This window comes from Falco rusticolus, chromosome 9, assembly GCF_015220075.1.
Source record: "Falco rusticolus isolate bFalRus1 chromosome 9, bFalRus1.pri, whole genome shotgun sequence".
NCBI lineage: Eukaryota > Metazoa > Chordata > Aves > Falconiformes > Falconidae > Falco > Falco rusticolus.
Window position 1 is genome coordinate 37,814,120 of NC_051195.1, and position 24,173 is coordinate 37,838,292.

General features: G+C 39.1%; 1 protein-coding gene across 3 annotated transcripts in view; it reads right to left on the minus strand.

Moving 5' to 3' along the window:
• Positions 1-1,005: 1,005 nt before the first annotated feature.
• The window catches only part of CACUL1 (CDK2 associated cullin domain 1), a 55,873-nt gene continuing 32,705 nt past the window's right edge, over positions 1,006-24,173 (minus strand). For all 3 annotated transcript variants that reach the window (XM_037399435.1, XM_037399434.1, XM_037399433.1), the window contains 4 exons: positions 15,363-15,452; positions 10,930-11,068; positions 5,619-5,662; positions 1,006-4,468 (listed from right to left, as the gene is read on the minus strand). In XM_037399435.1, the coding sequence (XP_037255332.1) occupies positions 4,428-4,468; positions 5,619-5,662; positions 10,930-11,068; positions 15,363-15,452 (314 nt within the window). In that variant the 3' untranslated portion in view covers positions 1,006-4,427. The remainder of the gene's footprint in view (positions 4,469-5,618; positions 5,663-10,929; positions 11,069-15,362; positions 15,453-24,173) is intronic.

A 24,173-nucleotide genomic window follows, 5' to 3' on the forward strand; every position in this document is an offset into this window, starting at 1 on the left:
ACTGTCTTGCACCACGTTGCCTTGGAGACCAGTAGACAAAAATCAGAGACAGATGACCCATAGTCCTTTTCCTTGGAGGAGAGATTCCCTCTCCTCTACCAGCCAAAGAATATTTTGCAAGAAAGCTCTAGAAGGAAAGACCAGATTCTACCTGCAAATTGTCCTCTGTCTTGCCTAGAAATAACAGACTGGATGGGACCGAGACCTCCGTTTCTTTTCACAAAAGTCTTAATAGTCATGGATGAAGATCAGACTCTGTGCTGAGCACGTGCATGGTGGGACACGAGTACATGCTATAGCACTGACGTGACTCACATGCATCAGCCTAGCAAAGCAACTGCACTGCAGGGCTCCCCCCTCCCCTGCTTACGCTCAGCCAAAGAACAGCACAGAGAAGGCTGCACCTCCTACTAGCAAAGCATGTGTGTCTGTTCCTGCAGACCCTCAGGTCTGAGTAAGCAGGGGACACAAAGCCTGACCATCTACATTTTTCCTGCCCAATGTTGGGAGCACAGTTTGCAGCTCGGTATTACACTATGCAAACGTCTCCACAGAGATGCAGCGATCTTTAACGTACATTTAAAGGCTTCTAGTAGAGGTGCTCCAAGAGCAGTGAAGGAACTCTTCAGAGTAGCAAAGCAGACACCACTGATGGAAGCAAATACTACCATTAAGAAACTAATTTACAGTATTCAGCTCTGAATTTAAGTTTAAATGAGTCGTCAACATAAGACAACCCTCAAAAAAGGAATTTTCAACTCAACTGGCATCAGCACAGTGACTTATCCCCACGTTATCACATTGTCCCAGCAGAGCAGAAAGGCAAGTACACTAACCCAAGCAGTAACAATTTCTCCCTAGCAGTACCTTTTGGTTGTGGTCAATTGATCCTAAAAGTCCCCACTACGTGCTGCACTAAGTGCCCTCTGGGTATCTGGTGCAGGTCAAGGCATCAAAAATCTTTGTTTTCTCTCTGCTGGAGCTGGGTTGAAGACAGGAGTCAAATTCAAGCAGTTGGTTTTTATTCCGTAGTTCTACAGAATAGTCCTTTCACTAGGGTTGGCACAGTGTACATGAAACACGTTTTTCAGTCGCTCAAAACATGGTCTTTGTAGTTTGGTTTTTTTTAACATGTAGAAAGTAAACAATCACATCAGGGAAAAATTAAAAGCAATGAATCTGGCTGGTCATATTTCTATCAAATGACAAGAGTCAAAACCTTTTGCTTCAAAAGATTCATCCACAAACACTTCCTCAACAACTGCAGAAAGTCATCAAGGAGATCCAACTGCAGAAGAGTTGAGTATTTATCTAGTTAGACCCCCACACACCTTCATTGTTTGTATCAAAGACCACCTTGACCATATATTGACAATGGCCTACCATTACAGTGGTCAGCAGGACTAATGTAAATATTCATCTTCCCAAATCAAGAAGTGAAATTAACCTAAAAATATTTTAATGTAGCAAGTTCGGCTATAGAACCAGTGCAACATAAAGAGGACACCCATTGTATAACCAACTTTACTGCTTAATCTTAACAGAGTAAGCTACAGGTGCAACGGATTTACCACAAGTTATTTGGTTAAATTAAATACTGCAGTTAGGATCATGCTGTTGGTGACTGTGGCTTTGCAGTACCAATGCTCAAGTTGGCTGAGTTAGTTTTACTGTAAGTAAAATGCAAGTTTACAGAGGAACAAAATAATTTAGTATAGTATGCTGTATTCTGTTTCATGCTCAGTCACAATGGTAACGTCTTTAACAGATAAACAATATTTCAGCATTGTGTTAATAATGCCAAAACACACAGGAATTTTAATGCCAAATTTACAACATAATACAGTGCTTAACAAACAGATTTCTCAAGTATGGTGGCCAAGTGAGAATGCTACACAGGACTGAGAAGCATCCAAGCGCTACTCAGTGAGTATGAAGCGAACCACGCTGACAGGAATGTTTTACCTTTTGATGGAATGACTGGTTTAGAAGTCTGTGTCCCAAACTTAACACAATGTAAAATGAATGTTGAACCCTTGCCTCAAATATGAAGCAAAAGCACTACATGTTATTTACAAACGTGAACCAGTAAAACCACTTTAGGAACAGAAAAGAATTATGATCACTTGACAAAGATGACAGAGCTTGATTACTGTATTATGTGAACTAGAACGCTAATGAAGTTGTAAACAAACCAACCAAATTAGGTTAACGTATCTATTCTTAACTCAAGAATATTGTCATTTCAGCAGTGTTTTTTAAAGCTAAGGACACTATCAGAGACTTAAATTTTGTTTAAAACCAAAACTGATAAAAACCTGGAAGCTGGTAAATCATTTTTTGTTCCCTATTAGCCTTCATTAACTTCTCTACTGCATACTTCGGCCAAATTTTCAAACCCCCTGTTTTTATCTCATTCTGCTTCAACTTAAGTAGCTGATAGCAACGTTGAAGCAAACACTACCAACACCTACTACCAACAAAAATCTGTGCTCAGAGTGGTTTGGGTTTCCACTATTGGGGACGAGTTCACACTGCTGGCAATGCTCTAAACAGAAAACAAAACAAAAGCATTCATTTTTAATTTTAAAAGAAAACCTTCCTCCAAATTAAATAGGCTTTGCAAATATGCAAAGGAATATATAGGTAAATCAGACTTGGTCAATCACAGCAGCGTCGTCCTCGTTCTTCCTCCCCACCACCCTCCGAACTAATGGCATTGCCAAAGTGGCTGACGTGAAACTGACAGAATTAAATTCATTTACATGAAGCCTGCATACAGAACAAAAAGAAAAAAAATCTTTGTCCCTGCCGCATCTATTTTTTTCTTTTTTCCTGCATTTTGTAATGAACCCATACAAGCATAAAGGGGGTTGTGTTGGTTTTTTGTGTTGTTTTTTGTGTTGTTTTTTTAAACGGGCATAAGAGTTGTGCAAGACAAACCTGAACAAACTTTTGTTTCACTTCAGAAATATTTTTATATTACCAACTCATTTCTCTTCGTAACTAAAGGTGATAAAAAATAAATCCATAGTAATAACAAAAAACAACCTGTATTCAAACTGCTTTTTCAAGTATGTTTCTCCCCTCATGAAAGAATCACATTGCTCATACTATTGATTAAAAACCATGTCACAATCACTAGGATTTAGACCATAGGTCCAGATCTCCTGGAACTGGGCTCAGCTGGATCTCCAGCTGAGTTTACACAAGACTGGAAGCAGGAGGGTGACGAGTACACATGCGTGTATTAGATCACTCCTCAACTCCCTGATTCCGACTACATCCACTAGCATACCCCCATCACATCCCTGAAACAGGAGAAATGGTACAGGAACCACAAAGTGATCATGGACAGGTACCATTGTTCGCCGATCAACCAGGTGCAAATCTGGTTTGTGCTGACAGAGATGCACTTTGCAGACCTACTTGACTGGAGAATTTTGCCCACAATGTTTCTACATAGCACAGCATAAAACACATCTTAGTATTTCATTCAGTCTGGAATTCACATCTCAATCTATTGCAATTATGGAAGCCAATAAAAAGTCAATGAGAGAGTTCTACAAGAGTTGGTCCCAGCATTAAACACTAATACATATGAAACATAAAAGGGGACAAACTTCCAAGTCATTATTAGTGATGGTGATATAGGTTCAACTTTTCTTCCTTCCTCCTTAAATTCACCTCCCATTAATGCAAGAGAAAAGTGCAGCTTTGCAGCATGTTTGTTCGCATCAAGTTTTTCCTCAAGAACACATTTTGCAGTAACAAAATATGGTCTATAAAGTTGCAAAGTGCACAAGCTGAAGGCACAGAGTACAAACACATAGGAAAACAGATTTCAAAATACCAATTAAAAAAAAAAAGATAAAAGAAAAATCTGGAATTTTAAACTCCCTGACAGAAGATACATTTATATGGGACCAACTCTTAAAAGCTGACAATTTTTAAACTAACGAACAAATACTGCAAAATAACTTTATTCTTATTAAGTAAAAGCTCCAGAAAATACCTTGAAGTTTAAAAACTAATACACTGACGTGTTAACTAGTTTTAAGAATGTCCTTAATATTAAGAAAAGAGTGCAAAAAAGATTCTTCCATTCTAACACTTTTGGAAGCTGCTGATTTCGGCTGCCCATTTCCACTTTGAAAGGATTGTTTTTCAAGGTGCATTCCTCACAAAAATCGCAGAACACGAACTTGTTGATAGGCTAGACCAAGGGATCATGTCTTTCAAAGGTATCCCAATTGTAGCAGCAACTGACGTTTTATTATATAAAGAAGAAAGTCCAAAACTCTTCTTTGAGGCATAGTTCATGTCAGAGCTCAAGTATCAGCAGTCGCCAAAGGAGGCTCCAGATACCACCTGTGCTCCTCCAGTGTCTGTTCTGGCTAGAAATAGAAGCTGATCCAGTATATTCACTATCTGTACCCCCTGGAGCTTGCACAAGCTGACGAGCCATCTGAAATTATATAAAAAGTTCAAGAAATTCTCATATTAAACTTAGGGTTTTGCCTCCCTTCCCCCAGCAGCCCCAAAACCCAGCATTGCCTGCAAAATGTTAACAGTGCAAACAGAAGCTGATCTACCACATAAAACACCCATTCGTTCACTTTAGGTTGTAATAAGAATTCATCATAAAACTGGATGACATTTTATGGTAGGTAATAAAGCAAACATACTCAGCTGAAAGCACAGGAAGGAACTTGGTGGAAAGTATGTGGTAAAATGAACTGAAGTACACAGTGCCAGGTATTCCCCAGTCCCCAAAGCCCTTTAATGACAAACAGAACTTTGTACTTCAGTCCTAGCCTACAATGTATGGGACTAGAGTCTCTCCTGGCCAAATATTTAGTCAGCACAGAAGACAGGACCTTTGGCTGACTGCACCCAAATTAGGGCTGTCTGGAGTAGAGCAACCAACTGAGTATGGAAACATCATTCATTTCTCCCTGCGTCTCATCCCCCAGTTCCCTAATCTATACTGGGGGAGATTAACGGAGTAACAAAGTGAAGAACCTCACAGTTAAACATGCAGCAAGAAACTTCCATCTAAAAATGGAAGAGAACTTCCCTGCTCATGACTCAAACATTTATAGCCAAATACTGCCTATAGTATCTCAATGCAGCTGGATCCCAGGTTGTATCAGACATGTAATTTAGGGTTCCAAGTTGAAAAGCACAAGCCCTCCAAACTCCCACAGAAACACACATCACTAGTGGGTGATTTATATCCAAGCTGGACTGGCTCATCATTTCATTGCCTGTTATGTGTATCCTGACCAGACAGAGTTGGGACAACTAAGTTGTCAAAACCTCAGCTTCCACTTAAATGAAGTGGAAGTACCTTGGCCTCGGTAGCTGCTGGGGTATGTTACTACCTTACAGGTGGCTGTGGGACTCCAGCACAGTCAGCCAGGCTCTAAATCCAATAATTTTGAATTTTAATTAGAATGGTAAAGTTTACATTGGCAGACAAGCTAGCTACATGTGGACATGCAGCCTCTGACACTCCACCACCCCCCGAGAACCCAAAGTCCACCACTACTTGTCTGTGCCCAAGCCATCAGGGACTGCAGCACACTGGAGGGCAGGGTTAGATGCATACTTACTGTAAGTTAACTCTTCTCCAGCTCTCTTGCGTGACTGGTCACCTCTAGGAAAGAAGGGGAAGAAAGGTATTTTCATGATAACCTGAACTAGCTGAAGATGTCTCTGCTCATTGCAGGCTAGATGACCTTTAAAGGTCCCTTCCAACCCAAATCATTCTGTGATTTTAAAAAAGGGGAAAAAATAGTGAAATACCTCAGCACAATCATTGACTTTTATGGACTTTAGAAACAAAATGCAACCATAGTAGCAATAACGTGACTGCGGAATCATCAATTTACTGAAACAGAAGTATAAGCTATTTTTTTACAGATTCAATTAGCTCACGCTTTTGTTAAAATTAGTAGGTTTGATTTTATACGATAGACTTCTACAAAATGAAGATGAGGAAAATTGCTCATATGCAGTGTAATCTCAAATTACGCATAAAATTGTCTTCAATGCAAACTCCTCAACCAAACCTTATAGAACTATGAAAAACTCTGCGTCTATCGGTCTAAAGAGGTAAGATGCTCCTGAAAAATCCAACAATCAGACTCTACACAAGTCTGAGCTGACAGCCAGCATTCCCTCTTCAAGTAGAAGATTTAAGTAGCTAAAGTTGTATAAACGCTGGTTAACATCATTGCTCCTAAAAACCCAAATGTCAAATTCCCATCTATTTATAAAAATATTTTTCTTTTATCCTTGTACACACAAACTCTTAAAGCTGGAAAATCTTAGTGCTTCTCAAGTTTCTTGTGATGACAGATATGCTACTGATACTGTTATATAAGAAAGAGATTCCAATGTATTTTCATCACAGTGGTTATAATTTCACAGTTATCTGCTGGTAATTGGCAGAAATTGGGAGGTTTTTCTAATAATACAAAGTGTTCTTCCCTGAAACCACTCTCAAAGTGGTGCACTCACTGTATATGCCTTAATTAAGGTCTTTCACAAGAGAAATACCACCAAGGAACTAGCTTGTCTTTCCACCTTCTGCAACGACAGTATTTAATAGCATTAATAAGCTGTTTCGGCTAGAACCCGACATGCCATTAATGCTGCTGAAGATGCTTCGCTGTGCCATGTTCCTCATGCTCATTGTTGTAGGAAATGCAACAGCAAAGACATCATCATTTTTTAACTCAATTAGAGGAGAACAGATGACATTTCATACTAAGCCAGTAGAGAACAGACTGGGCACAGTACTTAGCAAAAGAGAAAAAAACCTTTTATACATCGTCCTGGCTTCAGCTGGGATAGAGTTAATTTTCTTCTCAGTAGCTGGTACAGTGCCCTGCTTTGTATTTGGTGTGAGAACAATGTTGATAACACACTAATGTTTTTAGTCGCTGCTGGGTAATGTTCATACTAAGTCAAGGATTTTTCAGCTTTTCAGGCCCTGCCAGAAACCTAGAGGGGCACAGGAAAATGGGAGGAGACAGAGCCATGACAGCTGACCCAAACTAGCCAAAGGGATATTCCATACCATGGGACATCACGCTGAGTATATAAACTGGGGGGAACTGGCTGGGGCTGGTGGATTGCTGCTGGGGAACTGCCTAGGCACTTGTCAGCAGGTGGTGAGCAACTGTACTGTGCATCACTTGGGGTTTTTTTCTCCCTTCCCTTCTCCCTCCTTTTCATTACAATTATTATTATTGGTTTGTTTTTTTCCCCTCTTATTTTAATTATTAAGTTGTTCTTATCTCAACCCTTGAGTGCTACATTCTTTTCCGATTTTCCTCCCCATCCTTCTGGGGGTAGGGGGGAGTCTGGCTGGTGTCAAAACATGACAGTTCTTTTTGGCACCCAACATGGGGCACAAAGGGTTAAGATAACAACGGATCTGACTAGAGTGTGTTAAAATAAAATTATTATAAGTATTCTTTGTATTGGTTAAATACTCACTGGCCTCATTATTTTCTTTTTTCTCTCAGCTGCTGCTCATGATCTCAGGGTTGCATTATGTACCTTACTTGCAGTATGTGTTCCTTGTAGTGCTCTTGATGGCCCATGGGGTCTGGGTTAAAGCTATCATTGCACTGTCCTTCACAGTACTGGTTTATGATATGATAATATTTACTGGCTGTGAAACTAATCTAGTTTGCATACTCAGTATTGCTGTCACCCCTGTTATTCAGGTGTTCTCTGGCAGAGATTATTGATAAACCGCACCTTTAGCTTTTCCTTTTTGGAGAGCCAATCATGGAATCTACTTATATCTTCTCTCCCCACCATGTGCCCTCTGTGGTCCCACAGGTAAAACCACAGGGTACCCCATGGTGCGTACCTCCTAGATCCTCCCTCTCAGGCTGAAGGGAGCTTGCTCCTAATAGCTGAGACGTGCTAACAATGGTGGAAGCAACCACTAGATGGCTGGAAACACAGCCTGTGCCACTGCCTGGAACACTATCCCAGATCTTGAGAAATCAGTCTTACGGTGACACAGCACCCCAGAAAGAAATGAGTCAGACAAGGGAACTCATTTCTGAAGCAACCTCATAGACACTTGGGCCAAAGTGCATGGCACTGAGTGGGTATATCACATCCCCTACCACACACCAGCCTCTGGGAAAATCAAACCATGTTAAAAACTGTTAAAAAGACTGTTAAAAACTACATTGAAAGCAGCGGGTGGTGGGACCATCAAGCCTTGGGATACACATTTAGCAAAAGCCGCCTGGTTAGTCAATGCCAGAGGAACTGCCAAGTGAGCTGGTCCTGCCCAATCAAAGCTTTTACCTACTGTAGAAGGGGATAAAGTTCCTGTAGTGTGCCTTAGAAAGATGTTTGGGAAAACAGTTTGGGGCAGTGCCCCGGGCAAGGGTAAACTGATCCATGGGACTGGTGCACTTGGTGAGTAATGTGGGAGGATGGGGAAAGTTTGATGTGTGCCTCAAGGGGATTTCGTTTTGGGTGAAAACAGCCAATTAATCAAATTGTGTCATGTGAATGGTTGGGCATCAGCAGGTGATGAGCAATTGCATTGTGCATCACTTGGGGTTTTTTTCTCCCTTCCCTTTGGATTTTATTCCTCTCCCCTGCTCTCTCCTTTTCGTTATAGTTATTGTTATTGGTTTAATTCCCCTCCTACTTTAATTATTAAACTGTTCTTATCACAACCTTTGAGTTTTACATTCTTTTCCAATTCTACCCCTCATCCCTCTGGGGGTGGGAGAGAGTGAGCAGCTGTGTGGTACTTAGTTTCTAGCTGGGGTTAAACCATGACATATATATATATAAATATATATATATATAAAATTTATATGTGTGTGTGTAGGAATATAAACTCAGAAACATTCTGTAAAGTTATAAATAAATATTATCTATGTTCATAACACAGGAAGAACCTTATTACATCGTGAGACACATTACAAGGCAAAATGCATTTCAAATACCACTGCAAAATGTCATGTTGCAAACACATTACCTGTACTTCAGTCTTCTTTTACCTATGTCATTTTAATGATGACAGACTCCAACACTTTATATAGCCTCCATGTTTACCAGACTACAGTGACTCCCTGGTAGTACAACCATATAAAATATACTGTGCAAAACCTATTCAGAGACTAAAAGCATTCTACACAGCTTGCTTTCAGCTGATTATTGAAACAGCAGTTGCACAATAGTGGGCCAGTTCTAAGCCTACAAGGCACATCAAAACTCTTCACACGTCTAATATCCAGAGGATCCCATACTGCAGAAAGCCAAAAGGAAAAGGAACTCTTAGATTCTGCAAAGAGTATGCAACACAGAAACCTTGACTTAGTTCTTTCTTTTATGACTATCCTCAAGCCCTAATTTCTTCTTTGTCCCCATCTACAATACAGGACACAAATAGTTTCCTATGGATTTGCATTAGTTCCAGTGGTAGAGAATTACTTTTCTGGATGAAACAGGAGTTGCTAAAATATATTCTGAGGATCCCACCAAGTCTCTAACAACTAACAGCACCACAGAAGCATCTAGCCTTTGCAATGGTCAGTATCCTTCCTACTACTCTTTAGCCTTTTATACAGTATCCTCCTCACAGTACCAGCCAAAGAACTTCACAGCCAAGCTGACAAGCCTGTCTTATTCTCAGGTACTTAGTGGAAAAATGTTTTTGAAACATTGTTTTTGTGGATATGGACTGTTACTACTCGAAACTTCATTTTAATTCTCCATGGACTGTTGAAATGCAGTTGTAAGCAGAACTACTGTAAGTCACCTACAAAACTAGTAAGACTGAAAGTTAAGACTAAACTAGAAGTTCCTTTTTTTGTTTTGTTCTGTGCATTACGTTCTTTTGTCAGCATTATATGCCTACTCATTTTCAAAGTCTCAAACTTTTATTTCTTGGGCCAAAAGCACTGCTTTTCTCAGCCAAAGTGCTTATGGCTTTGTTCTTAGTGTCTTAACTCACACATATCTATCAAAAAATTATTTTCCTCATTGGAAAGCTTTACAAGGAGAGAGTTACAAAACCATTTCCATCAGTAGTAGAGTTTTGAAGCTCAATAATTGACCAAGCTCTGAAGAGAGAGATTACTTTCAAAGAAAATACAGGATTATATCTAATAGTAAACATACCCCCATCTAGTAGGTGTTCAAACTACAGGACCAGGTTCTCAGTGTTGCACAAGTAACAGGAAAGATTATGCTCTCTCTTCATGCAGAAGCTTGGGAACAGAGCGCAACAGCCTCCCCAGTCTGATCTTAGATTGTCAAACTACTGCAAAAGTGATAGACTACTGTGGTGAAAGCACTGTGTTTCTGTCTGGTGATTAAATAGCAGAGCACAGAGCAACAGCCACTGCCCAGGGTGAACAATACAGGATATGAACATTTTCCACTGTCTCTTTTACTGTTTGTTCTTCCCCACCCCCCTTCATTACTTGGATGATAAATACCTATTTAAAATAAACACTCGTCTGTATAAATAGCTCTGAAAGTGGAGTAAGAAGTCATCAACTGACATTTTCAGAGGCATCATGAGAAAAAAGTGAGCTTACAGAAAATAAACGGCCAAAGTAAAGGCTGAACAAAAGCACGATCATGCATTAGAAGACAATCAAAACACAGCGATGCATGAACTGAAAGTAATCTGTTTCATGAAAATATGTCAAGACTTCAAATAGTTTACTTTTTGGTACCATCTGCAGGGTTGGTAGTGCTCAAAACATCTGGAATGTTTGCCATACTTCAGATATGTGATGATACTCCAGATGGGAAGGTTATTTATTAATTCTTAAATTATTTCTTCAGGATTTTTAGGTGTATCCGGTTTTACCATTTCAGCACTGTCCAGCTGAATTACTACTTCAGACTAATAATTATTACCTAGTAAATCCATTCTGCATAAGCTCTCTTTGAAGTTTCTGGTCTTGAGCAGCATACTCCTGAAGCTCAGATTCCACAGCAGGGGGTAGGATATTTGGGATGAATTTAGAAAATAAAGCTGGTGCCATCTGTACCCATTCTGTAGAAAAAGGAAAAGCAACAAAACAGGTGGAAGGGATTTTATGAAAATTTTACTCTTTGACAAATGTAACTTTACTCTTAAATACATTTTAGGATCCTGAATTAAAAAAAAAAAAAACAATCAACAACAAACAAAAAAATCCCAAAACCATCCCCAAAAGCCACAGAAACCAAGCTTTAAAGCAGAACAAATAATCGGCCTGCTAAAATCAGATGTTTACATGTAGATAAAGTAATTACTTTTTGTCATCAACCTCATCACCAAACTGAAATTCAGTTCTTGCTGCATCTCACAGGGCCTGCTGAGTCTCTGGGCACTCTCAAGGACAGGCACTGATGATCAGCAAATTCACTTTGATAATCAGATCACTTGTAACACTTCACTCCAGGAAGCATATTCACAAAGCTTACACCTCTCTTCCCTGAGCCTTACTTCTAGAAAGTACAGTAGTATCACCATACAATCCTGCTTCTCCATTCCCCATTACAAATTAATGCAATTCTCTCGTGATCTTCCAAAGCTTAGATGAACACTTTTTTAACGTTCATTATATAATTTTAACCTGTATTAATTCAGCTTCAGGATAGAAATGTGATTTAATTTCACTACACTGAACATTGCCTTACAAGAGCAAGACAAGAGCAAGACTTCAGCGCTGCTTCAAGGCTTATTATAACAAACACAGAAGACTGAGCAAAGAATGCAATTGGATTTTATCCAGTTCCCACATTTACTTGGTTGATGCCAAGCTTCAACAGTTTTTTCAATGAGCAAACTCACTGAACAATCATTGCCAATATACAGGTGGTTTAAACAAAAACCAGTGCACTAGCCTCACTCATTACAGAGTGATTTAGGTTGGAAAATACTTTTAAGATCATCAGGTCCAACCATTAACCTACCACGCCCAAGTCCACCTCTATCTAATCCATGTCCCTAAGTGCCACATCTACACACCTTTTAAATACCTCCAGGGATGGGGACTCAACCACTTCCCTGGGCAGCCTATTCAAGTGCTTCACAACCCTTCTGGTGAAGATTTTTTTCCTAATATCCAATCTAAATCTCCCCCAGTGGAGGTTTATGACCTGGGGCCATTTCCTCTTGCCCTGCTGCTTGTTACTTGGGAGAAGCCGCCGATTCCCACCTCCCTACAACCTCCTTTCAGGGAGCTGAAGAGAGCAATAAGGTCCCCCTGAGCCTCCTTTTCTCCAGGTTAAATGCCCCCAGTTCCCTCAGCCGCTCCTCACCAGCCTTGTGCTCCAGCCCCTTCCCCAGCCCCGCTGCCCGGCTCTGGACACGCTGCAGCCCCTCCATCTCCCTCTTGTTGTGCGGGGCCCAGAACTGAGCCCAGGGTTCGAGGGGCGGCCCCACCAGTGCCGAGTACAGGGGGACGGTCACTGTCCTGGTCCTGCTGGCCACACTTTTTCAGATACAAGCCAGGGTGCTGTTGGCCCCCTGGGCACCCTGCTGGCTCCTGCCCAGCCGGCCGTCAGCCAGCCCCCCCAGGCCCTTTCCCCCCAGGCAGCTCCCAGCCCCCTGCCCCAGCCCGCAGCGCTGCCTGGGGCTGGTGTGACCCACGGGCAGGGCCCGGCACTGAGCCTGGTTGAACCTCATGCAGGTGGCCCCGGCACATCGGCCCGGCCTGCCCAGACCCCCCTGCAGAGCCCCCTGCCCCCCGGCAGGTCAGCACTGACCCAACTTGCGGAGTTGTCTGCAGACTGAGGGTGCACTGGAGCCCCTCGTCCAGATAATCAATAAAGATATTAAGCAGAACTGAGCCCTGGGGAACACCACTTGTGACCAGCCACCAACGGGAGGTAACTCCATTCACCACCACTCTTCAGGCCCTGCCATCCAGCCAATTTTTTACCCAGCAAAGCATACACCTGTCCAAGCCACGAGCAGCCAGTTTCTCCAGGAAAATCCTGTGGGAAACTGTGTCAAAGGCTTTACTAAGGTCCAGGTTGACAACATCCATAGCCTTTCCCTCATCCACTAAGCAGGTCACCTTGTTGAAGAAGGAAATCAGGTTTGTCAAGCAGGACCTGCCTTTCACAAGCCCAGGCTGGCAGGGTCCGATGCCCCAGTTGTCCTGCATGTGCTGCATGACGGCCCTCAGGATGAGCTGCTCCATAACCTTCCCTGGCACCTGTTCCCCCCGATCATAGCACCACTCAAAACAAAAAAAAACCCCAACCAACAAAAACCCCAAACCCTCTACAGACATGAAATGGTACTTTTCATCTCATGAAATACAGTAAAAAGGTACATGTAGAATGTGTTCCCTACCAAAAAGCTACTGCTACTGAATAACTGAGCCAAGCCAAGAAACTGACTTGGAATTCACAACATGAAATACTGAGGTAGGGTATTTCATGCCTCTGAGAGATCATTATAGGCGAGGTGAAAAAAGCATTTCACATTAAATCCAAGTGGGCCAGCTAGCAGCCTGAGCACCTGTCCAGGCTTCAGTGTTTTCTACTGCAGCCACCATGTGCTGGAGTTAGAATTAGAAGACAGTCTTTTCTGCAACGTTTGAATCTAACGGCTGTCAAGTATCTCCAACTTGAAGATAAAATAAAAGAAGAGAAAGAGAAGAGAAAGCTCATGGCCACCAGCCACATCAGCATTGCTTCTCCTCTTGCTCTCTGCACTGCCTAAACAGATGCTTCCCAGTGCTGCTCTAATCCCTGAGCATCTCCCACTGGCCACATTTTTTGCTTTACTTTCCCAGTCACCTGCTCACCAGTCCCCATGATACATCCAACAGAGTATATCCCATGGAGTAAGTGAGAAGCACTACCTCAGAGGAACTCTTGTCTTAATTGTTTCAGAATTCATCCTCAAAAACCAGCACCACCAAAGAACAGCCTTTTACATCAAGAAGTCTATCCTGTGCTCTTCTGATTGGAATAACATTAAAATTCCTCATTTTCTCAGAGGCTGAGAAGTTTGAGAGGCAGGTAATTAAAGCAAATGTCTATCTGTTTAAGCAACAGCTTAAAGGCAGTCACTTGGGTCTTCCTACCCAGCTGTGGAAAGGCAGATAATCACAAATTGAAGGAACAATATTTATAGTTAAATATCTTACACACATAAGGCAATTATTCAAAATCTGATTAGGCCCATGATACCAACCCACGCCAGTTTCTACTGTGTTGTGAAGTATACAGCAAGACAGGGATCATATGAAATTGAAAACTGGGAAATCACAAGTCCATCATCTACAATATTAAGTGCAGTAAAAGAAAATCACACTGAGCTACTTGCAAAAGAATTATACTTTTATACTGATGTATACACCCTTACTTTCTTTGGTACTGAACAGTTCATAAAAATGAAATTAATATTGCCTTAAAAATGATGGTGCAATGTTAATTTTGCTGTTGTAAAAATAATCCTTGCCTAAAGTGCTTTATCCAAGCATTTTATAAACAGAGACTCCACCCCATTCCTGGCTCGTACACATGCTAAACATTGCACTAAAACTTTCTGTAAAGCTTTCCCATTCTCATTTCTATTTCTATAAATGGGGATTGCAAAGCAAAGCTAGACTGAAGCTTAGACATTATCCTTCTCTCTGTCACACCAAGAAGAAAGTATCAGTATTGTAAAAGGAAGAGAAGCAGGTACTATTTATTTATGGATATTCTGAATACTTCCCGTTTCTAAAGTCTTTTCAAACACAGGCTAGAGCTCTACTCGGTTCTCCAAAACTTACAGAACCAAAGATTTTGATACAAAATTTATTAAAAACTGCAACACTATTTTCCTTTCAATATAACTGTTGTTGCACAAGAGGTCATGATGTACTCAGAAATTAAATTAAGCTCTTCTGTGAAATATCATCAACCAAATAATAGCTTCATAGACGAAACGGTCATTCATCTCATGTCAAAGATCTGGCTGTTCTAAGTGTGACTCAATATAATTTTCACCATTTCAGTACTTCCAAACTTCTGCCACGACTGACTCATTAAACAGCGTTTTTTATTTCCACAGAGCAAAAGTAGTAAATCTTCCCTTTGACTCCAGAGCAGAGGCTTTGTTTTTTTTAAAAATGACTTTGGTATTCACATGCTACCTTGTGCAGGTAACAGAGATGGGCAACAATAAGAACCAGGGCCTTTGGATAGTAGAATTATAGATAGAAGCATTACAATGGACAGAACAGAACACACATTCATTTGTTAAACATGCATTAGATAGATGGCGAGCACATACGTATTTAGGAAAATATATCACAACCAAAGTATGAGTGACTCCTGGAAATATTTTTCTTTTTTACCTGGTCGTAGTGTATACAGGCCTTTCACAATATTTGCCATGGTTGAAGGAGTTATTTGAAACGGTGTTGACTGAGCTTCCAAAAGTAAAGCTGAAATAAAATTAAGAGAATTAGCAATTTTTCTAATCAAGAAATAGCAACTCTTACACATACATTTTTGTATCAAAGAAATACAGTAGCTGTACTTTTTTTGTTATCTGATGTCCTGACAAAGGAAACATCCAGGTACCTGATTGACAATTTAGTTCTTAAGAGTAATAACACTTCAGCTTTAAATAGACATTCTGTTCAGATTATATGATGAAAATGTGAAATAAGTTATTTTTCATCCATTTTCAGACAAGCAGCAGGAGTTGCAAGAAAAAACCGAGCCAGTGATGGCTCTAAGTATTCTGATGCAGAACTGAAGCAAACAATTTATTTTTAGAAGCACACTCATACTGTGTGCGCTAAACACCTGGAGATCCACAAATCCTTGCCTTACAGTACTTAGAATCTTGAACATAAACCTAAGGATGGATTGAAAGTCTGAATTAAGTACAAGTAGTGTCAAAAAATAAGTAAATAATCATATATGAAAAGTTGTTTTTCTGAACACAAGTGAATATCTTTATTTCATTCTTGTATCTTCTGTAGTAAACATTGCAATAATTGCATCTTCCACTTGTGGAAAAACCTGCCAATACACGTTTACTGCTTATATTACAATATCCAGCCCTTTATCTTGCCTTGTATGTACAAACCTCAAATACGTGCATTTGAATTACAGAAACACCAAAAAAGAGAAAATAAATCAGTAAGGTTTAAATCAACTGCTGCCTCTCAGTTTTTATTCCTCTACAAAAAGGCTTGAGTAATATATACACCTTTCTGTACTACACGGAGAACTGACTCTTACAATTCTACCTAAAGGGCATGTTTCTTGTGTTTACATTGTAGAGACTGCTTTTTAAGCTTCAAAGCATCTCCAGTTCCAGCTTCAGCATCTGCCACTACAGTATTTACCACAAAAAAAAATATCTTTAGTAGCATGTTCTTCTCTTTCTGAAACTGTTTATGTGGCTCATATAATAGGGTGATCAAAAAATAAAGTATTTCTTCTAACCGTCAAGTAATCAAAGTTGTTATATTTAACTGCTATAGATGAATTTATTTTAAAAAGAACCATCTTAAAAGTGCTTGCTCATTTCAGCTGAAGCCTTGAGGGGGGTGAAGAGCCTGTGATTTGTTTTGTAATGACATATTTACAGCCTTCTTCCCTAAAGATTTTTCAAACAGCCTCTTGACAGCCAAGAAAGATGCACATCATACAGGACATAATGCTTTATAAGGAAGATATGAGACAGTAATGCATAATCCAAACAATGTGTGTGTATACATATACATATTTAATTAGACTGGAGCTACTTCAGCCCAAGCTTCACCGATAGGTTTGCGAAGCATACAGTTCTCTGGACATTTGTTCTTTGTATGCAGACATCAAATTATATTCCTAAAATATGTATAACAAATTATTTAAATGAAAATAAACCTAGGAATTAATACTGACAGACCATGAAGTCCAGAGTTAAAAGTCCCTTAACATTTTGAAAGACGTTAAGAAAATAAACATAGCTTCTTGATTTTATTCCTGATAAACTGAAAATTGTGCTCTCAGTAGTGTCCAAGTTATAACTAGCAAGATGAATTACAAAATATTTCAGAAGCTACTTTATATAACTGTACATGTATAGGACATACTGTGGGAGAGAAAGATGTCATTTGGAGTTGCTTTGGGGACAAACACAAGCATTAACAGAAGCTGTCCAAAACTACATAACTAATTAGAGGGCATTGACTACTTTGATACCTCTGAGGAAACAGAAAATTGCAAGCCACACTTATTCCATCTACAGATGAAACATGAAATACAGTGCCTATACTCTGAGCAGTCATATGTACGGTCAGCTTTCAATTTTTAATTTTTATTTTTTTTTTTTTTTTTTTTGTGAGAGAGAACAAGTAGATGGCAGAGAAACAAAATTTTTATTTTATGGTATATAAGAACCAAAGGCAAGAGGCGATGAGTAAATCAGACTGGTGGCCCACCTCATTTCTGTCAGTCCATGGTATTGGAGACACGCTAGAGATGCAAGATGCTCCACCTTTTATTCTTCCCTTCCAGCTAATGGAAACCCCCACAGCATTCCCATAAGAAGTCCCCGTAACATGCTCAAGGTGCTGACCAACCAAATTATTTGTAGAAGCAACAGTTTAAGAGGATGTTCCATATCTTCAGGATAGTTCACCATCATAAACATGCAATACTATTTGTTACTTTAAGGTAATATTCACTCATGAAGCTCATTTCACTAGGGATCCCTTGAGATAACACGAAGAGATATATTTGCAAAACAAAGCAAGTATAATGAGCAGCCACTTGCTTTTGTTCTAGGTTACTGACCACATTACCTGGCATTAGAAACAGATTGTATGAATAGAATCAGTGGAAGAATACACCTGGAAATCAATCCTACAGAAATATCTTCTTCACCACTTCATTGCAGCTTCAGAAATTAACATTTCTTATCTTTCTGCAACTGACTACACCACACACTACAATGCAAACTGCAGTTAACACATACAGGTATGATGGTATTATCTTCAAGAACAATATAACAAAGTAATGCATATATTTCCTGTTACTAATAAAGAAAACTAAAAGAATATACTATTCATTAAACCATACAGTATAAACTAATCCAGCCTACATGTTTTCCAGAAGCTAGACATTGATACCTGAAGAATAAATAGCACTCCTGTAGAACATGCATTTTCAGAATGATCTCCATAAGAACAAACGAGACTACTCTGGATAGAAGTGAAAAATCTCAGTGCAAGTTTATAGACAAAGATTTAAATAAATAAAAGATGTAAAACTTCCTCATGCACAAATTCATCTTCAGTTTTGCAGCGAAACTATATTAACATTCAATCCTGTATTACTTCTTAAGAGAGGGTCACTTAAACTCAAGGAATAGAAACAGCTGTGCTAGACATACTGAAGTTACCTGTTATTTTACAATCTTACAAAAGTCCTCCAAATACTACGGCTTTGGCTCTAGCCTTATTAGAATAATTAATGAGACTCTACGCACAGAAGTTGCACAGATTCCTTCTACCTACTCCCAGAAGCTCCACCTGCGGCACTTACAAAGACAGAGCAGGGCGAGGCAGAACAAAACTAAGCCTCAGATGAATGACAGTGGTAATGACACTATGATACTATCTGACCACCTCCACAGTGTTTATGAACTAATATTGCATTCTACAGACTAAGTAACCAATATGCAAATAAGTTAATTAACCTGCAAATAGTCTTGAAAATAACTCACGGCAGAATCAAAGAAGAGAAGTGTGGGTTCCCATGATAAAATGTTTTAATTGCAGAAAAGATACAAGATGCTTTGAAATATTGTCGAACTGAGGTAAGACAATACCCAGCATGGCCTCAGGATTTTTTTGAGGGATGGTGGAGTAAGTGAGGTATGAACCTGCAGCACTTCAGGCACTGCAGTAACTGAGTTACTCCATTACTGCACAGTAACGCTGAAGAAGCTTGTCCCTTTATGAAGGTTTAAGCTACCGCCTAATTACAGTGGGGTACCTGAGGCAAGATCCGGGACCCCAGTAATTCCAGAAATAGTAGATGGTATCTTAACAAGTTCAAACTCACTTCTTCATAACTCAAGATTCACTTGCAAAACCCAAGATTTTTAGCTGTTCTAAAAAAATATTTTTCTAAACTTCGACATTCCTTTCAAAATAGATTTTGCTTGGCAAAGATTTACTGTTCTGCCAAAAAGACTACAACTTTTGCATGTTAGCTCAGAAGATTATTTTCATCCTTTTGCAGTAATCTAATAGAAGTTCACAGCAAGATGTTTTAACAAATCATATGTAAGTACACCTTAGGCAGATGTGTTCAAAGTTGTTATTATTCAACAATGCACTTAAAATTATAAAGTGTATTCCCATTAAAAACAACCCCAACAGCTTCCACAACTAAGGTGTTAATTAAGTCAGCTGCTGCTCTCCAGTCTCCAACAGAAGCAGAACTGATTGCTTAACGAAGCTACGAAGTCAAATAAATGTATTCTGGAGATCTTTATCCCATTGTACAAACTGTTCTCTTCAGTGCTTAATTCCAATATGTATGCAATATTTATACTGTTTTGCAGAATGAAAACTTGAGCCCTTCTACAACTGTGCATGAGATATACAGGGATGCAGAGCAGGAACAATGGAGCTCTCATCAGTGCACAGCCTAACCGAACCTTAATAGCACAGATATCATCAGATCACGTGTAGACAAATCTATAGCGTAATGAATTACCTTCTCTCAGCTTAAACATATAGGATTCATCTGACCATACATACCCTTTGACTTACTGTGGTAAAGTCATATTCACCTTAAATGAATTCCAATGGTTCCTGTATCCCAGCCTTTACTCTCAAATCCAGTCCATGCAAAGCACTTGACTGAACCCCACATGCCAGCAGCAATTAAACAGGGAGGGAACCGCTATGGCTGGTGTCCCAGATGCGGCTGTAGATTTTTTGTTGTTGTCCTGGGTTGAGGTTCTTTGGGAGGTTGGTTGGTGTTTTTTTATGGTGGGTTTTTTTCCCCCCTGTTCTTTGGCATTTTGGGTTTGTTGGCTTTTTTTACCTGCTGCCTATTTTATTATTAAATTGACTGATGAACCTTGAGCATATATTACCTTTTCATTACTTTAACCCATGTACAATTTGTACATAACTATCAATCTAGAACTTCAAAAGCCTTTTGCATGAAAATCCTCTGGCTTCACCCTCATGCTTGCAGTTACATCAAACTCCTCAAGATTCTGCATTTTCATTTTCCTTTAAAAAAAGCTAAAAATAATTTTTTAGCAACTTAAATTCTTCAAAAGTTTGTAATTAAAATTTAGATTAGAAATAAAAAGTTGTATTTATTACTAAGCATTTCCCACCAGGCATTTAAGAAAGCCAGAGATTACTTTCAAAATACTCATTATCTAGCCCAAAAGCTTTACTAAGTATCTAATAAAAATGCTACAAAATAAAAATCAAGTCTTAATCACAAGGAAAATATTCAGTGTTGTAGCAAGAATAAATATGAAAGAAATAAATATGAAAGAAATAAATATGAAAGAAATAAATATGAAAGAAATAAATATGAAAGAAATAAATATGAAAGAAATAAATATGAAAGAAATAAATATGAAAGAAATAAATATGAAAGAATAAATATGAAAGAATAAATATGGAAGCTATAAATGTAGAAATACATACATTTGGACTTCTATAATTGGAAAATAAGATGATATTTTCATGTTTCCAATTTTACGAAGGCTTATTGAAATGGGAACGTTGTTCCTATTTCTTTACCAAGGAGCCAGACTAAAGATGACAGTTATTACTTAAAACTATTATTTTCCTATTAAAAAATTCCCTTCCTTTGAGGTGCTGCAATTTACTGAACATGAAATAAGAAAAGAAAGATAGCTGTAACTTTTTAAAATAACGCAGTTCTCCGATAAAAAATTTAGTTCAGTGACAAAATTTGTGTGTAGATTAAGTGTTATTTAAAGAGTTTGAGTGTGTTCCATAATACCTGGTAACGACACATGCTGTTTCGAATATGGTTACAATACAATTACTTGGCTCTTAGCTGTCAAGTTACAGCTACCACTTCAGTATTAGTGATACCACCCTTAAACTGGTGAGCATGTTATTCTTGATTATTCCATCAGATCTGCAGAGCACAGAAGGTATAAGAAAGATTAATAGCTACAAAATCTATCCTATAGTCCTTAAGAGCGTAGGGGTACCTGCTGAGGTTTAAGAGCAGACTGACATTAACGTGACGATTTTTTAAAAGTGTTTTAAAGAAGGAACAGTCAATTATCCTGCAGTAGCAGCATCCCAGCAATCTCCTCACATGCTGGAAAAGTATAATGTTAAGTGCAGTTGATTTTCACTATCAATTATCTGTGTCTACAAATATTCGGAAGGGAGACAGGAAGGAAGGAGGGGAAAGAGTATGTTGATTTTAAGGTTAGAATTAGGAATTTGAAATGAAGGTCATAAGATCAAACTATTTACCTATGTAGAATTAGCCAGATATTAAACACTGTGAACAAATTCAAAAACTTGTAGATGCATAAAAATCTTGTAAAATTACTTTTAACAAAGACTGTGACAATAAATGCATCCCTTCCCTACATCTCAGAAAAGGATCCTTTATGTTACAGAACCTTCTGGCCCCCCAAAACATCTGCTGTCAAAAGCTGGTATTTCAACAGCTTTATTGCTGGGGAAAAAAGAGTAAATTAGCTTCTTGTTGTAGAGGGATTCTAACAGAAATCATCCCATTTTAGTGTGGTACAAATGCACTGGCATGAATCAGTGTTGTTTTCTTCTAGTGCTCTGCTACATTGCTTCATTTTTAAGGCCCTTAGGAAGGAATCTTCTCATTTCATTTTACCTATCCAGAGGCATGATTCTAAAGACAGACAGCAAGTCACTCTACAGGCAAGTAATTCTGCCTTTTTTCATTTTTTTTTTGTAAGAAACGTATTGTTTTATTTTTCTGTATCATTCTTAAACTTAAAAAGCAAGAAACATAGCTTTATGAAGGTGGCAGAGTAAGGTTGTGCAGATTATCTTCTCATAGTGGTTTTGCACACTTTAAGGGAAAAAAAGTAAGTAAAGCAGTGTCCAGGAGATGAGTAACATCCAATATATTAGAGAAAGAAAGATACACAACGTATCGCTTCTGCCACCACAGTTGTCACTCTGTGTCTCGAAGAAAAAAAGAATAGTGATTTCAAATGCTTAAAGGCAGATTCTACATTAATGCTTTAGTTCAGATTAGAAATGTGCTTTTGAAGCAAATTCACAGATCATCCCCATTTACTGCTCCATGGTTCATATGACAGAGCTGCCTTGGAGTATATTAACTCCTTTTGCGCAAGATTAAACCAGATGTGCTTGAACTACTAACTGGCATTCTATCCACAGGACCAGACATTAGCAAGTGCAAAATAAAACTCGTCAAAACACATGTAAAGGCAAACATTGAGTCCTCAACACCAGCACACAAGTGTTTCATACTCTGCAGACCTGCTCCCTTTACCTCACACCACTTATTAACATAGACATAGCCTAAACCGCGCAAGGCAACCTTCAGCTCTTCCTACAGGGCACACATCTCTATGGTCATCAAAACTGCTGCACCAAACCTGCAATGATGCTCTATCGATTTTTGTCAAGACCAGGACACTGGACTGAACTGACTTTCGATCCAGCTCAGTACAGCCATTCAAGAACAAGCCCATTTATGAAACTAAATGTTTTTTACTTATGAAACATAAGCATTAGATCTAACAAAAATGACAGGCACAAAGAGTAATTTCCTGAATGTAAATGCAGAAGGACAGCCATACAGAAAGGGTAGGGGCAATGTCTTTCGTAAGAAGCTGAAAAATGAGAGTGTTTTTCCCCCTTTTTACAGGAGATTTTCTCTGCAGTTTGTGCATCAAGCCAGTAACAGGTTGCTTCTCATATGCAGATTGAGACAGATGTCAAAATGGGGGGGATGTGAGATCAAGCAGGGAAAAAAGTCAGTCCAATTCATTTTTTCTTGTCTATCTCCGCCAAAGGGTGAGGCATGGGGAGTGCATAAAAAAGCCCCCAACACATCAAAATAAAACCCGTGTCCTTTGTTGTAGCTGTATAGTTAGGCTATGAACCTGGTATCACAGTCCTTCTCTCAGCCTTTTGCACTACTCCTCTTCTCTTGGGGTACTCACAAACAAAAGCTAGATATGGAATTTATTAATGAAATGCATTATATTTGGCTGTGTACTGCTATAAGAGATGAGGGTTCCTTGCTTCGCTGACATCAATAGGCTTCTGGAGGTCACCACACCAAAACACATCTGCTATGTACGTAGGTCTGGGTGCCTACAGAGCAACACACCCTCTCCTGTGTACCACTGCATAAGCAGCAGGAAAATCTCTGCACAGGAAACATGCTCCTTGATACATTCATCAACTTCTAACAGCTCTAACTAGATTCATTCTTTATAACTTTGTATTAAATTTGTACCTGCTGCAACCAAAAAGGACAGCTGGACAACTTCATTGTTGAAGAAAAGTTGCTAACAGCTTTCTAACATCCGATTTAACTTTTCAGGTACCTTTCAGAAAGCACCAATGCAGTGGAAATATTCTTACACCCATCTTTATAAAGAAAAACTTTTCCCAACATAAACAACCTTCTATTGAACTACAATATACCTCCAATAAAAAAATAAAAATTAAGAACACAGAGCAGCAAGATACCTTTACCTCAGCCGAATCCAAGTGACGTAACTGGAAAGAGACAAAGCCATCATACGTAAGAATCTTTTTCACAGTAACTAATCAGAACCTGCTAACATAATGAAATAGGCTGTGAGTCCTCCCCCTCCTCCAGACTTTTTACAAAGACATTTTTCTTGGAAAACCATGAGAAAAATTGCTACTTTTGGTGATTATACATGATAAATTTTTACACTGGGTTTTAGCTCTGTACTCACACAAGCACTGACAAGGAAAACTACATTCAACAATTGCCTACATGCTATTAGAATTTGCATACAGAAAACTGCTCTGTATGCTTAGCTTTCAGTAGCTAATTCTGTAATTATCTTGATATACATCACGAACAAAAATCTGAGACAGCCAGAAGCTGAGAGCTCATGCTTTAATCCCCAATAATCA